Here is a 17,045-nt window from a genome sequence, read left to right as displayed (position 1 = left end):
TCATAGTGGGGGCAAAAATCTTACTGGTGGAGCAATTGGCTAAATGTACCCACCTGTCACCACATCCTGGCAACAGCTGTTTCCATTTCACCAACATCACTGTCTTTTTATACAGTTTTAGGTTCTGCCACTCATATATAATAAGATATGGGGGCTGCTAAAATTAGGCACGATGCATTTTCCATTGTATTTTAAAGTTGTTGAAATGGTGTCATTAAGATAACACTCTTGTACACAGTAATGGGGAAATGGGTCTCAGTTAACCGAATAAGACTGACTTATAAGTAGCCATGTACAGGATTGTGTTGTAAGAATGTTTTCACATTAACAAGCACATAACAGTGGTTGAAATTGTTGAAATCACTATCCGTCTAGGCTAAATTGTTTACAGTTGTAGCCAGCTATATATTTCTAAAAACTCATAACCCAAGCATAAAAGTGATTTCACCTTTATTCTTTCTGCCAGAAACAATAAGCAGTGAGAAACAAACAATAAGTATAAGAGAAATACACATGGAGGTTTCAGTTAGCATTATTTATAAGCCATTTTTTAAAAAAAAATTGCAGACTTGCATTTGCCAGGTTTTTCCCCCATTTATTGAGTCAGTTTGGAAGTTGTTATAAACAACATTTTATGATAATGGGACGAATTAAAGAGGAGATTGTTTTTGATGAACTGGAGTCTAGAGTAAGATTCAAGTAGATAATATTCACTATGATTTGACTAAAACAAGCAAACTTCATAACATATGCTCTGATCATTGTTGAGATAAACCACAGTTTTTTAGGTATGAATAAAATGACAAGATTTGATCAACTGAAAATGAATGTGAAAGTTTCCCAGACTCCTCGCAGGAGGAGGGATTAAAAAAAAGCAAAGGCTTATTGAGACTTCTTGTTGCACTGTAAACCAGAGCTGGGTAAAGTCCATCCCAGGACCTGCAAGGAAGCTTCCAGCTGTCACTACATTTGGGGAGGAAATCGTTTTACTTTTGTGTTCAGAAAAGGGCCCTCTTGGACCAAAATCTTTCTCTGCATTTTGAGCTTCAAAGTTTTTAAAATTTTAAAAATGAAATAGTTAGGAGAGGGGCACAGCAGGGGCACAACCCTCCAATGTCTAAGGGCATGTGTAGCTCTTGGATCTCAAGTAGTTTCCTTCCCTTGTTTTAAACCATTGCTTATTGTGATAGGTGAATTAACCCACTGGGTGACTTTGAAAGAATCATACACTCTTAGCCCCAGAAGAACCCTTTGATAGGGCCTCCTTGGGATTGCCATAGATTGGAAATGACTTGAAAGACAACAACAGCAACAAAGTTTTCTAAGAGTTAATAATCCTTTATCTGTGTAGCAATTGGGTCAACATCAAATTTAGATGTGTGCAGAGGCTAAATTTAGATTATACAGCCAGGTATACATTTGGAATTTCCTTTGAAGTGTTGGATATTTCACCCAGACAGAAGAATACTGTACAGTGTTCCCTTCCCTTACAATTCTGGATCCCCCTCCCACGTAAGGGAAATTCGGCATATGCTCGAGCCCCATTAAATACAATGGGGCTTGTTCCTGTGGCGGTGTGCAGTGGCACGCAGCATGTGCGCCACGGGCATGTGCTGGAAGCCATGTAAGGCTATTGCTATGCTATTTATCTTACAGATATTTTTTTAAAAAAACTAGGTGATCTGAACTGATAAATCTATCTAATTTTTTTCCCATAAGCAACCATTAGGAAATCAGTTGCAGGGTACGTTTGGGTGTGGCAACAACCAAATTCAGAGAACAGATTCAGGACTTGAAATGAAAAAACAGCGAAACAAAAGAACTCAGAGGACAGGGGAGAAGGCAGCACCTCGGACCAAGAGGAGGAAAAAGGAGGAAGAGGAGAAGCAAGCTATTTACCCTAGCACAGAAACTTTTATGCAGTTAAAGCAGGTGAGCACTCAGGAGAAAAAGGGCACTTCTCACAGAAAAGTATGAAAACCAACTGAGAGACTTCAGCCATGTTTTTGGGTCCCTTGTTTGAACATCATGGTCACATACAATGCCACTACATTTTTGTTTTTTGGTCATGTTTGTTTCTTTAGTGTAATATAAATGTAGAAATAAATGTACAGTATGTGAATTTTAAAGTACCTCCAATTGACATCTTGTATTGGTAGTAAAATGTGATGATGCTGACATAGGTGGTCCTGCTGTGTAATGTCTGTGTGTTAGACCTTGATAATACAAGATGTCTCCATATATTTTTAATTGTAATGTTACATTGCAAAATTATGATTAGAAGCCTCCAAAAGGTGCTAAGGGAGTGTGAGGTGCACCTCTTTATTGTTTCAAAATGAGTGAGTGAGTTAGCACAGTCTTGATGACATCGTGCCCTGACATCATGGGCCAGTATTTGTCTTCAAAAGAATAGTACATAATGTTGATTCTCAATTGAACACCAACAATCGAAATGCCCTATCTCTATCTGCATTCCAAGGGTGTTTGTAGGAAGTATCAGGAATTAGAGCACTCAGATTATTGTGATTCAAGAATAATTTGCTTTTCCGGACAGAGTTAGGTTTTAGGAGGGTCAGGGCAACTAGATACAAGGGAAAGAAAGTTTTGCGAGAGGAGGGAAGGGAAAATCTATTAGAAAGAAGAAAGGTGTTTAAAGAGAACAAGAAGCAGTAGGCATTAAGAATTTGGAGATGAAATGGGAAATCTAGGATCATTGTAGCGGAGCAATAGTATATCTAATTCTTATTAGAGCTGCAAATAATGTGTGTGCCCAGTGGCATCATAGGGTGTGTGGTGGTGCAGACTGTACTGGGTGATACCCCAGAGGGGAGTATCACCTGTTGCAGTGAGGTGGGGAGTGGCTGAATTCCAGGTCCTGCACAACCACAACTACACAGGACTCGGAAGGCCAGGGGTGGGTGGGCTGACAGCTGCCTTCTGGGTCCCATTCGGCCACAGGTACACAGGATTCGGAGGGCCAGGGGGTGGCTGTAGGGTCGAGTGCACCCCCAACCTCACTGCCATGGTGCCATTCTATGCACCACGGCAGTAAAGTGGGGGGAGTGCCCTTTTGGACCTGACCATGGAAGCCCTGCCCCTCCATACTGGGTGACACCCTGGGCATGGACACCATTGTGAGTACCTAGTTTACATACCATTTCTCATTAAGAAGGAGGTCATTTAAAAATTGGAGTAGTCTCATGTTCTGAGAGCCATTTGTCACTGACAGTGTTCATTTATTAGAGAGCAACATCTGTAAGTTAAGATATATTAGTAGCAACTGTTTACCTGAAAAGAAAAATCCATTGTTGGATATAAGCCAATACCTCACGTGTTTTTGCAGTTAGATACTTTACAGGGCTTCCTTAATGCTACTGTAGAATAGATGAAAAAAAAAGTGAGGTTCTTGTGGTAAGAATCATCTTAATGTGGAAATCTGCAGTTCATTTCTGATTAGTTTTGCAAGTGTGATACTAACTACTGATCTTCTTCTACAGCAACTCTCTTTGCTGCCTCTAATGGAGCCAATAATTGGAGTGAGTTTTGCCCACTTTCTTCCTTATGGCAGTGGTCATCTGAATAGTGGAAGTCGCCTTATGGGAAGCTTTGGTAGTGCCACGCTTGATGGGGTATCAGATTACTATTCCCAGCTAATCTACAAGGTGTATTTCTTTTCTACATAGATTTTCCAAAAATTCTATAAGAAGCAACAACAGTAACTATTACCATGCTATCCCTAAAAATATGATTTTGTTTTCTTTCACTGTCATCTTATCTCTGTGCTTATCTTCCCACTTTGACAGAAAATAGTAGCACCAATTAAAGCCACTTCTCATATTATAAATATTTGACAATTCTTATTAACAGTCCTTACAGATTGACAAAACAGTGAAAGGTCTAATCTTAGCTGTTAGATTAAAAATCTAAAAATCCTACATTCACAATTTAGTACAGATGTGAAATAATTTTAAGCAGTATAGCACCAATTAATTAGAAAAATGTGACTGTCTTTGATCACACATAACTAGTTGTGTACTAAGATTGTTTTTGTCAAATACTCTTTTGTGGGTGTCCCATCTTCTAGGGTTAGGCAAATAGTGGGAAAATATTTTTGACTGTGAGAACTGTGCCCCAGTTTAGTGTCTATTCTTAAATCCTTCCAGTGCTGGCTAAAGACTGGGCCTTTATTCTCCCACACCTCTTTAAAATGTTCAACTGAATTTTATTCTTCTCCACTGTTGCTGCTTGAGTTTATATTCCTCTAGTATTTTAATTTTGATATTCTGGGTGAGATATTTTATTCCACTCAGAGAATATTTGCTAAAGGAGGAATATTAATTTCCTAAATAAATACCAAGAACTTCGCATTCTGAATGAAGGAACTGTAGATGAGATTAATTCCTGAATTCCTTCATGTCACTAATTCCTGCATTCCTTCATGACTGCAGCAGGTAAAATTTGGATCAGCAATTTGTTTTCATTCTTTCACTCATCCACTAATTCACTATATTTTAATCTTGCTGTTCCTTCATGGAACTTGCTTGCTTCTCCCTCCTGCCTTTATGTTTTCAAGAGCTGAAAGTTTAGACTGGACCATGGCCAGTAAGTTTCATAGCCAAAGGGAAATTTGAATTAGAGCTTTCCCGTCTCTTCTCCAATTCCACTGCTTGGCTATTTTGGTAAGACAATGGATAAGACTTATTTTGCCCATCTAAATTGGCCTAGTTACAATACTGTAGCCATAAATGCTATCCCCTCATTTGTCTCTAGTGTGGGCAACTAATGGCCTTGGGCTAGAGAGTCAAATATAGTCCAAAGCCAGTCAATTACGTATTTCTTATTTTTTGGTAAGCAGGTTTATTGCTTTCACACGTATAATAGGCCATTTTAAAGACTACAACCACTCACATCAAAAACCCATGTTGTCTCACATAGCACATCGAAGATTTATGACCAGGATTACAATGTTCATCTTTATCATATTCCACTCTATTCCACTCCCACAACTGTGCAACTATGCTTAAAAACCTGTGGCTTTAGTATCACTCTCTCTGGGCATCTAAAGAAGCCTATTGATGTCCATAAAAGCTCATGCTAAAATAGATCAGTCTTAAAGATGCTGCTAGATTCCTCTCTGCATTTTTTCCCTTTTTGTGCAGTGACAAACTAATATGCCTATTCATTTGAAATTATTTCTGAAATGTATTTAAATCATTGCCTTTTGTGGTGATCAACAGTAGAAGTATACAGATAATAATTATTCAGAATAGAAATACATAGGCTGATATCCTTCAGACAGAACTCAGGTTTCTCCCCACATGCAGAATCCACCTGTCTCCAGGCACATCCATATACAGTTATTTAGTGGCCAGGGGAAGGCAGAGCTTGTCTATACAGTGTTCACTTAAGTATTTATAACTGTATACACAATATAATCCTCGAAAACCTCTGGAGAATGCCTGGAAGGTCCTAGAGGATGAAATTGTCTAGTGTCTAGCTATAAGAAGATAGTCAAATGCTATGTTCCGCCCTGTCCCTCTGCTGGCCACTAAACAGTCATGGAGGATGCCCAGAGACAGGCAGACTCACTGGTAAGGGAATTATTGCAAGAGGGAAATAGTGAATACTTCCCTCCACAACAATCATAAAAAGGAGTATACAAGCCTACACTGTACTGATACCTCTGTTTGGGCCCGAACAGACAGGGCAAAATAAAGCTGCTTCGAGTCACTTTGGAGGTATTCTGTTTAAATGACACAGGCATCTTAAGAAGCCAGAAGCTATACCAAAGCTGCACTCCAGTTCTTAGGACTGGAGCGTGGCTTTAGCATGGCTTCTGGCCTTTTAGCATGCATGCATCATTTAAACAGCATACCTCCAGAGTTACCCAAAGCAGCTTTATTTTGGCCTGTCTGTTCGGGCCCTTTGTGACCAAACAGAATGCCAGCCATGATATTAATGTTTTACTGCTTAGGTATACATGCACTTTGCCCCCCTCTCCTTCCATTGTCAAACTAGTTTGTGAATTTTATAGCACTTAAGTATTACCTTGAGAAAGTGCTCAGAGATCAGCACTGGTGCAACCAATAGAAGTGGTAATTAAAAATGCCCCTCCTGCTGCAATGCCTAGAGCAGCTTTGAATGGGTAATTGTATAAGGATGTATGCACATCTATTTAAATTGCCCTAAGAGCACTAGATCCTTTCTTATCTGGGAAGCTAAGCAGAGTCAGTTCTGATTAGTACTTGCATGGGAGACCATCAACAAATACAGTAGCAGGTGCTGTAGGTTATATTTCAGAGGAAGCAACTGGCAAAATCACCTCAGTATTCCCTTCCTTTAAAAAAGGAATGGATTTCCCCCCACAAAGTATTCCTTTCCTTAAAAAAAAATGAAATTCATGGGGTTGCTATAAGTCAACAGACAACCTGAAGCCACATACACACACATGTACATTTGGTTACTGGCAGGAAGCTTTATTCAGCCCCATCCTCTGATACACAGCAGTACCCAGACAGTTTATCTTAATGTGTGACTTTGAATAGTGGACACTTCCCTTGTAGTAAGTTTAAATTATCTTTCCTTAAACTCTCATAGAGCTAATTCTGAGACTGAAAGCCAAAGTATTTTATTTATTCAACCATTCAACATGGACATCTAACCTCTAATGTAACCTGACAACCATGGTTTGCATTTGCCATGAAAACATTACAAACTGTAATTTACATGTTTACTAAAATATTAGCATGTCTACATGTGGAGTAGAGATGTGGGAGAGCAGAATGTAAACCTGAGGCTCATTCCTGGAATTTTGTCTAGAACACACCAATGTGCCTTGTAGACAATAGTTACATTGAAATAACTTCAAAATATGCATTCTGACAGATCCTTTTTAAAGTTGGTTACATAGCCTGTAATTAAACATTTATCTTTATCGAATAAAATGGCTTAAAACTTACTTAAAATCTTTCCTCTCATGCAGCAGAATAACCTCAGCAACCCTCCCACACCTCCAGCCTCCCTCCCTCCCACACCTCCACCTGTAACTTGCCAAAAAATGGTAAACGGATTTGCAACCACTGAAGAACTTGCTACAAAGGCTGGAATGCTGGGTGGTCATGATGGTAAGTTGTTACTCATATGTTAGAGTATGAATTTACAATGAAATTTGAAGTTACATGTATAAATTTGTATTCTACGTTACAACAGAATACTTTGAGACTGAACATATTCCATATTTATATTAAGTTACTATGACAAGCCCAATATAGATAGCTGTGTTGGCCCTAGAATTCCATGTATCTAGACATGTCTGCAAGTTTTGAAAGTTATTGTGATATGGTTGTACACAGTTTCTATACACTGTCATTTTTTCACATCAAAGCCTAGCAGCTTTAAGATCCTGTTCTTGGAGATTTGAGTATGGTCAGTAGCTTGTAAGTTGCTTCATTGCCAGTGCCATCCTCTCTTTAAAACAATATTGCCGAAACGCAAGTAAAAGGTTAGGAATATTAATATTCTGCTATCTTTTCTTTGTATTAGGAATGCTGCAGATTTCCAGAATTTAAATTCAATGCCAAAAAAAAAAAAATAGTGGAAGTTAGGATACATTTCTGGTTTGGGCTTTGTTTTGGGGGTTTGGCCATAAATATCAGTAAAGAGTTAAGTGAGTTGTTTACTTAACTGTTGTTTATTCTTGCTGCATTTCAGTTACCAAAGCTCTGGGACCGAAGCAGTTTCAGCTGCCTTTCAAACCACAGGATGATCTCTTAGCTCGAGCCATGGCTCAAGGCCCTAAAAGCGTGGATGTTCCTGCTTCTCTTCCAACTCCACCACATAACAATCACGAAGAGCTACGGTAAGTGTCTTCTCTAAACCTTTAACCTTTATATTGGCTACCAGCTGTTCAGAGGCTTCCTGGTTCCATTTAACTACTGTTCCCAGTAGTATTTAGACCAGCCAAATGAATAATTTGTTAATTAATTGTTTGTTATAGTGTTAATTGTTAATGAATAATTTGTGCATCACATCTAGGCAAATTAGCCATAAACTTCACAGATTGCTTCATATAACTTGGACTTGCAAGCTGATCCGGAAGAACAGTGTGCCTAATATTTGAGACAGAGAATAATTTGTTGTTGTTTTTCATCTATATAGGGTAGTTTTTAGTTTTTGTTGGAATTGCTCCAAAATCAAATCTGTTTAAAATATTTTGAAGGAAATCTCTCCTTTCCACTAGCCATGGGAGTATGACCCACTTCTTGAAACCAGGCTAAGCAGTTGTTGTTTTTCCTGGTAATAGAGACTGGGATTTAGAAATGACAGACAAACACTCTAAACACATGGACCAGTGAATTTTTGATAGTTCCATATGAACTTTGTGTACATCATTCTTTGTTTCTCTTGCTGTAAAAAACCTGAGTGTATGTGATGCTGAAATGAATTAAACTTTTTTTCCAAACTGATGTCACGTTTTTGAGTTACTGAACCTCCACATTACCTATCTCTCTAAAAATAGCAATGCCAATACCTGGTTTTCTTTTCCTTCCCAGGGTTCAGGATCCTTGTGATGACAGAGACACTCCTGATAGCTTTGTTCCCTCTTCCTCTCCTGAGAGTGTAATGGGCATGGAAATAAGCAGATACCCTGATCTGACAACAGTGAAGGAAGAGATGCCAGAGCCAGTTCCATCCCCCATCATTCCAATCCTACCTGCTAGTACTGGAAAGGGTAATGCCACAAATAGGTTCTAACCAGTTATACTGTGTTCTCTGCCTTCATTATTATGTATCTTAGCTGCACAGATGCTTAATTTTTTGTTTCTCTCCAAATTAAGGTACAGAAGCAAAACAGAATTATATCAAAACAGAGCCTGGTCCTGGCTTCTTTGGATCTCAGATTGGATCTTCGCAAAATGGCCCAAAATCTGGCTTTGTATCCATAGCAATTACTTTACATCCTGCTGCTGCAGAGGTAAGCAGGGCAATGTACGGAAAGGCACATGTAAAGTATAGCAATTCTGTCTCTAGCCTTTGATGTCCTGTTGATTTAATAGTTATTAATTTTCTTTGTGCTGCAATGCTACAGTTGTTGTGAGATCTGGTAATTGGTCTCAAAGCCATTTCATTAAACTGTAGCATTGAACTGAAATACTCCCCATAGGCTTTTTTTGAAGTAAAAGGGCTTTTAAAAATGGGTCAGTTTTTAAAAATCCCTGTTTTGGTTGCTTCTTTAGCATCCTGTTTATTGCTATCACTTTTATGGCATGTGTGATACCACTGAGAAAAATTGAGGTGGAAGGTTGCTGAGATATTATTCCAAGCCGGTTAGACATCATATAGGATGATGCTATGCTGTAACCTAGTCAGAGGGGTTGCGTGGTGGTGTCATCTAGCCAAATCAGAACAAGCCCAAGAAATGCAACCTTCAGTCTGATTCAGCTTCCTGATGATGCCCTATAGAAATTGATAAGCTGTACCTTTGCCCTGTTTTACACACTTCCTGTCCCCTGTCACCACTACGGGTACCGTAAATGCATTATCAGTTGGGAGGTGTTGCAGTACATACACTCATTCATCCTGTTTAATTTTCTTTGTAAAACAGAAATGGTGTGCACATTTTTTTTTTTACTTTTCCCACCTTAGAATATTGGCAGTGTGATGGCTGCATTTTCCAGTCTTCTGCATGTCCGGATTCCAAATAGTTATGAGGTTAGCAGTGCGTCAGATGGTCCATGCTCCATGGGAATGGTAAACTCTCACAAACCAAATCCAACCTTTGAATACAGACAGCACTTATTACTACATGATCCTCAGCCTATAGGCACTCCTGGACTAACAGGGCCTTACGGATTCAAACAACATAGCATGTCATTTCCACCAAGTGGCAATGGTGAGTCAGCATACACCCTTTTAACTTTCACAAATTATCTTTTTTTAAAAAAAATCTTTAATTGACATTTGGATTTGTGTTTAGAAAATAAGCAAGTTTCTTTTTATTTTGTTTGATGGGTTGGATGCAGAGAGATTCTTATTGAGAAGAAAGTAACTCTTTATGTGTAGAAGGCAGCTGGAGCCAGCATGTCCCTCCCCCCTTATCACTCATTTACTTTCCTCAGTTTTAGAACACCTAAATAGAGTTTTATCAGTTGTTTTGCACATTAGTTGTTAATAAAATGATGCTCTATAATGGAGGAAGGAGATGAGAGCAAGCCATAATTTGAAAGGACAGGTACAACCAGTAAACTGTTACATAAATGATACACATTTTCACAAACTTGTATTCTTGTATTAAGTTTTGGCAGGCTATAAAGCACACAATCCAGGTGTCATAGACGGTCCGGCATTGAGGCCACAGTGGTGTTCTCATTGTAAAGTAGTCATTCTGGGCAGTGGAGTACGGAAATCTTTCCGAGATCTACCTTTGCTGAAGCAGGTACTACTGTAAAGATTGCAGCCATTTTTTTAAAATGTAGCTTTTGTTCAAATGACTAGGGTTAAGAGGTTGTAGAATGTTGTGTATGTTCCTGTAATTCTTATACTTTGCATTATGTAGCTATTTGTTACTGTTCTGTTTTGTTCAATTTTTACTTTTGATGGCTGGAGGAATTCAACTGAGAGTTCTCTTTCAGAGCAATTACTTCAGAGAAATTGCAAATTACTTTAAAAGGTTTGTTATCTGTTTAAGAAGAAGAAAAATTATCTTTCTCTGGCTGGCACTCAAGGGAACAAGAAAAAACAAGACACAGATGTTACACAGGAGAACCTGGATTCTGAGCTCCTTTCCTTTCCTGAATCCACACCTGAAGAGACATCCTCCTCACTATCTAAAATCTTCTAACATATCATCTATAACTGAACCTGTTTCCATCTCATAATCTGATTTCCCCTAACATCTAAGAGTTTCTTTCTTCCTCTTATTTTCATTAGTAATAAGCATTGCTATGCTTGCTTGATTCTAATTGTCTTTTCTGTTGTTGCTTTTGTGTATTATTTTCTCTCTGAATTTCCTTGAGTTGAGTGTTCTTATCATCAAACTTCTCAATCAGTTCATTAATTGTCATCAGTCATTACTATATAAATTCATTGTATGCTGGTTGAAATTTCTTAAATTCATTTGAGTTGTTAAATTTATTGCATTAAACCCCATTAAGTTAAGCCCTGTATTAATGCTTTGTGGTGTTCCTAAACAGCTTCGTTGAGTTCCCTTATACACAATAAATACATATTGCAACCTTTTACTCGCCAATTGTCTGATTAAAGTTTGAATTTCAGTTGTGCTGAGATGAATTCCTCATTCCATGCTTCAGTTGTGCTTCAACAAGTGGTAATGCATGGATACAAGATTTTATTTACAAAATGACCAAAGAGCCCCCCATAAAGCAGAATATTTTTCTCAGGCAAATTGTACATCTCCTATATGTTGGGGCCATAGAGCAAGTTTTCATTCACATTGATTGTTGTTGTTGTTTATCTTTAAGTTATCCCTAACTTATGGTGACCCTAAAGTGAACCCATCATATGGTTTCCTTGGCAGAATTTGTACGGAGGGGGGTTGCCTTTATCTTCTCTAAGGCTGAGAGAGTGTGACTTGCTCAAGGCCACCCACTGGGTTTTCATGGCCCTGGTCTCCTAGTGTTCTAATACAGCACTCAGACACCTACAATATGCTGGCTCTCGTATTTACAGAGATACAAATATATATACTTCATCTTTTTTTTAACATGGTACCCAAGCAGAGTGGGTCATACAGACCAGTGCTGGACCTGAATTGATTTGTAAAATGTTAACAAGTTAAGATAGAGAAGCCTGCAAAACTTCAAAGAAGATTTCCAAGTGAATTATTAGGTGGCATCAGTAGATTTATGGGAAGCCTATCTTCATATTCCTGTGGCCACAGAATTCAGGAAATATAAGTCTGGACTTCAAAAAACAATCACTACCAGTTCAGGGCACTCTCTTTTGGTCTGACTGATTGGTTCCAATGAGCAATTGCAGATTAACTAAAGGATCTTTCATCTGTTCAAGCAGAAAATAATTAATTTTAAACAAATCCTAGTTTGGTTTAATTTCTGCTATTTCATTGGCAGTAGAGACACACACTTTCCTAGAAGCTCTCTGTCCTGTGTACACACACCAGAATATTTCAAATTGCAAATTTTGAAAGCTGGTATCCTTTTGAATTATCACCATGGATACATTTTAATGTGGGTTTGAAATTATCTTTCCCACCAAGTAGTTTGTTCTGCACAAGCAAAATCATATCTGAAATAAAACTAGTGTCAAATGCATACATAAGGCAACATACCAGCATTTCTTGATAAAATTATTTTCTGTCTTTTTCACCTGCCCAAAGTGAAAGAGGGTATGTGTTTCTTAAGTGAGTATTTGTCTAGTTTGATTCATTTTGTATGCCAGGATGCTCTATATAGTTGTTCTACATTTATTTTGGCTGTGTATTAATTTTTTTAAAAAAGATGTTGCTAGGTGTATCCTTGAATGCTTTTTCTATTCTGTTCTGAACTTTGGTCTTCAGAGTTGATGTTAATATAAAATAAGTTTTTTACAAGTCATATCTTGATTTCTAAATTAATTATAATTAATGAAAGTCCAAGAATTTTCAATGCTTTTTGCCTTTTATTCCCAGGATTCCAGAGAGAAGTCTGAAAGAATGGAGAAAGACATTGTCTTCTGCAGCAACAATTGCTTTGTTCTGTATTCAGCATCCATGCAAGCAAAACACTCAGATCGCAAGGTAAATAAAAAGTAATTCCTGATGCATTGATGGTTTTAAAAACAACAAGTACAATTTGTTGAAAATATCCATCACAGTGTATCATTTTCTGGTCATACTGCATTTCTGGTCATGGTTCGGTACATTTTTGGAACTGAGAATTGTATGGCACATTTGCAGAAATTTGAAAAGCAATGGATAACTGCTGTCTGAATCACATATTAATTCAGGAAGTGTAAATCAGATCAGTTCACTTAAAACTGAAAACTGAACAAAATCTTTGGGACCCATAGTTGTGTTACAGAGTGCCATCTGCCAAGAACATTTCTTATGAAGTAAAAGAGGCATGTGGAGAAGATATTCCCCAGTAGGTGTGGTTGAGTGATAGTTTATGCTTAAACAGTTGTAATATGAATCATATTCTGGGTAATATCCCTATTTAAGGCTTCATTTTTAGACTGTGTCCTGTAATAAAAATAGCACACTGATTTTGCCATGATTTCTATTCAAGCATCATGAATAACATGTTAAAACATATGGTTTTAAATGGCTGGAGTGCCTGCCTGTGAATAAATTGGCATAAAAGAGGACTAATATAGCATTTCCAGTGTCAAGTATAGTATGTTTTCCAGAAGTAATCAATCTCTAGATTACCAGTTCCTAATGCACATTCTTCTAAGACTGGAAGGATTGCAGATCCAGCACATTCACTGGGAGTATACAGCTATTGGGAGCCACCTCGCATTGTCAACTACTATAGTGCTTTAATGAATAATGTCTAGATTCAGTATCACTGGCTCAGTAGGATAATCAGATTTTCCCTGAAAATAATGGGATGCTGCTGATAACAAAGACTAATTCAAAGCAGTGGACAGCCAGCAGTTAGCAGTACTATGCATGCAGTGAAGTCGATAGGAAATGCATGTTTGCGTCCTGCATCATATTTTTCATTTGTAACTGGCTCTGGAATTTTTGTTTTTGGAAAACCATTTACTGTAGATCAATCCATATTTTCCCCCCACTGAGAGATTTCCAGCATACTACTTTCAAAATTATGTATCTTCTTTGTCTTTCTACAGAAGCATCTCTATAATTCTGTTTATTAAAAGCAATCTTAAAAGTCTGGACCATCCAAGCTTATTATTGTAAATTTACTGATGTCAAAACAAGTAAACTCCTTTAATTGTTTGAAATGATTTGATATGATTGTCCCTCTGTGTGAATTGACTTGAAAATAATATTGACTGGGCATATTTTGTTAATTGCATATTTAATTGCTGTCTCATTATTTCTTAGGAATCAATTCCTTCGTTGACACATTTTCCAGTAAAAGAGGCTCCCACCAAAGTGTTCCATCAATATAGCAACAATATTTCTACCTTAGATGTACACTGCCTCCCTCAGTTCCAGGAAAAGGCTTCTCCACCTTCATCTCCCCTAATCACCTTCCCTCCTGCTTTTGAAGCAGCCAGAGTGGAACCAAAACCAGATGAACTTAAGGTAACAGTAAAACTAAAACCCCGCTTGAGAACAATACCCAATGGTCTTGATGACAGTCGACCAGTAAATAAGAAATGGAAAGGAATGAAGTGGAAGAAATGGAATATACAGATTGTGATTCCTAAAGGAACATTCAAACCTCCTTGTGATGAGGAAATTGATGAGTTCCTCAAGAAACTGGGCACAACCATTAAACCTGATCCAGTACCTAAGGACTACCGAAAATGTTGCTTCTGCCATGAGGAGGGTGATGGACTAACAGATGGACCAGCAAGACTTCTTAACCTTGACTTAGACCTATGGGTCCATTTGAATTGTGCTCTTTGGTCTACTGAGGTCTATGAGACACAAGCTGGTGCCTTAATAAATGTGGAACTAGCACTGCGAAGGGGGTTGCAAATGAAATGCACATTCTGTCACAAAATGGGCGCTACCAGCGGCTGTCACAGGTTAAGGTGCACCAATATTTATCACTTTACCTGTGCTATTAAAGCACAATGCATGTTTTTTAAAGATAAAACTATGCTTTGCCCAATGCACAAACCAAAGGGCGCTCATGAGCAGGAACTCAGCTATTTTGCTGTCTTCAGGCGGGTCTATGTGCAGCGTGATGAAGTCCGACAGATCGCTAGCATAGTACAACGAGGGGATCGTGAGCACACCTTCCGGGTGGGGAGCCTTATTTTTCACACTATCGGCCAGCTGCTGCCACATCAGATGCAGGCCTTCCATTCTTCAAAGGTGCTCTACCCTGTGGGTTATGAGGCCAGCCGGTTGTATTGGAGTACGCGGTATGCCAACCGCCGATGTCGCTATCTGTGTTCCATTGAAGAGAAGGAGGGCCTTCCCCTCTTTGTCATCAGGATTATTGAGCAAGGCCATGAAGATCTGGTTCTTACAGACTCAACCCCAAAAGGTAACATGATACTGAGAGAGTAAATAGATTGTTATGTTCACTCATTTTCTTAAGTGCCAAATGTATATGGAATTATGAATATCAGTATGATGATTTCTGCACACATTACTGGTTCATGCTGGATTGATCTGAACAAATATTTAAAAACTTCATTATGACCTAAGCATAGAACATGGAACATTATTATAAAGCTCCTAATTAGCTAAGATTATAGAGGGCTCATAAATGTAGTTGAATTTATGTTATTAGTTTTGCAGGATTTTTTAAATGTATTAAGTTTAACATTAAGGAAGTTGAATATTTAAACAGTAAAAGGCACTTGATCCTGTTCCATCTTAGAAACTAAGCAGGGTCAGCACTGCTTAGTATTTGGATGGTTGGATAGGAGACTGCCAATGAATGCCAGGTTCTGTAGCCTATAGTTTAGAGAAAGGAACTGACACAACCATCTCTGAATAGTCCTTGCCTAAGGAAAGCCTTTGAAATTCATGGGGTCACTATAGGTCGACAGGTGACTTGAAGGCATAAACACATGCACACACACACACACAAGTCCAATTATTTGGGCCAGTTAGAGTAGACTCATTGAAATGAATTTGTTAAGTGAACACTAATATAAGTCCCATAGATTCAACAGGCCTTACTCTAGTTAGAGCTAACAACTGGATCTAATCTTAAAGTTTTTATTCCGATTAGTGGATACTGATCTAGTGCAATGCTGGAGTGCTCCGTTTTCTGCTAGATTTCCACAGGTCATGTGGTTTGCTTTTATTTTTGTGATGATTTAAATGTGCCCAAACCTATCCCTTGAAGGGAACACCCAAAGTCAAGAGAAATAAAAACGGTCAGGGATTGAAGAGACCACTCCTAAGCGGCGGCCTACAGTCGCCTCTTTCTTCGCCGGATCAGGGCCACAGTGCAAAAAAGAGCTGCAAAAAACAGCTCAATTTTGCGCCACGGAAAGGGCACCTTTGTTGTGGCGGTGGCACTTCTGGCACTCCTTTTGGCGCAGTGTCATCTGGACGAAGTGCCAGAGGAGTGCCATGACACTGTTTGCCATGCGGTTGGGTGCATGGCATGGTGGCAGCGTCAGGGCCCCCATTCTGCCCTGAGGCCTTTTTCAGAGCTACCTCTAATTTAAATACCAATTGTCATGACATGTAGTCCTTCCTGGGTCAAAAGTTAATGAAATATGCAAACAAATTAGTGATTTCCTTTCTAAGGTCTGATAAGTCAGACTCATGCAAGCAAGATTAAAGATATTACACCTGTAATACATAAAGTTACTTCATAGACAGTAAATCTCCCAACACATAAATGACTTCTGTGTAGCAATTTATGAGTACCTACATCACTGTCACTTGTAGTAATTTCCTATTTTGGCATCTCTATACACTGGAGGAACATTCCACCATGTACAGGAAAACCTGCATTCATCATAAATGATAGGGAACCTGCAAGGCCATTTCTGTGCAGAAGTAGTATTAATATAAATCACTTATCCTAGGAAAGATTTATTCTTAAATGTGAAGACTTACTTTCTTCTGTGATTTTAGACCAGTCTTAGTTCTGCGTCTACCATGGGCAGTAAATAGTTTCAGGTCAATGAGTTGAGTATGCTCTGTTTTCCTCCCGCATTTTTGTTGTTCACTTTATCTTCCCTCTGCGTAGGTGTTTGGGATAAAATCCTGGAGCCTGTTGCTTCTGTAAGGAAAAGTTCTGAGATGCTCCAGCTCTTCCCCATATATTTGAAGGGGGAAGACCTTTTTGGTTTGACTGTCTCCGCAGTGGCTAGAATAGCTGAATCGGTGAGTGATGATAACACTATAGCAAGCTGGATTTAGCCCAGTCTTTGATATTAATCTACATTTACCTTAGATATGGATGTTTTCTTTG

General features: G+C 38.6%; 1 protein-coding gene across 1 annotated transcript in view; it reads left to right on the top strand.

Annotated features, from left to right (window-relative positions):
- Positions 1–17,045, top strand: part of KMT2C (lysine methyltransferase 2C) — a 192,377-nt gene that overhangs the window by 167,051 nt on the left and 8,281 nt on the right. Inside the window, 11 exon segments of the mRNA XM_042475758.1 lie at positions 1,720–1,932; positions 3,498–3,662; positions 6,983–7,124; positions 7,711–7,858; positions 8,553–8,731; positions 8,838–8,974; positions 9,646–9,892; positions 10,296–10,435; positions 12,647–12,754; positions 14,030–15,149; positions 16,821–16,957. Of these exon segments, the coding sequence (XP_042331692.1) occupies positions 1,720–1,932; positions 3,498–3,662; positions 6,983–7,124; positions 7,711–7,858; positions 8,553–8,731; positions 8,838–8,974; positions 9,646–9,892; positions 10,296–10,435; positions 12,647–12,754; positions 14,030–15,149; positions 16,821–16,957 (2,736 nt within the window).

The sequence above is a fragment of the Sceloporus undulatus genome, chromosome 6, assembly GCF_019175285.1.
Source record: "Sceloporus undulatus isolate JIND9_A2432 ecotype Alabama chromosome 6, SceUnd_v1.1, whole genome shotgun sequence".
Taxonomy (NCBI): domain Eukaryota; kingdom Metazoa; phylum Chordata; class Lepidosauria; order Squamata; family Phrynosomatidae; genus Sceloporus; species Sceloporus undulatus.
This window is presented reverse-complemented; position numbering and strand designations above follow the sequence as displayed.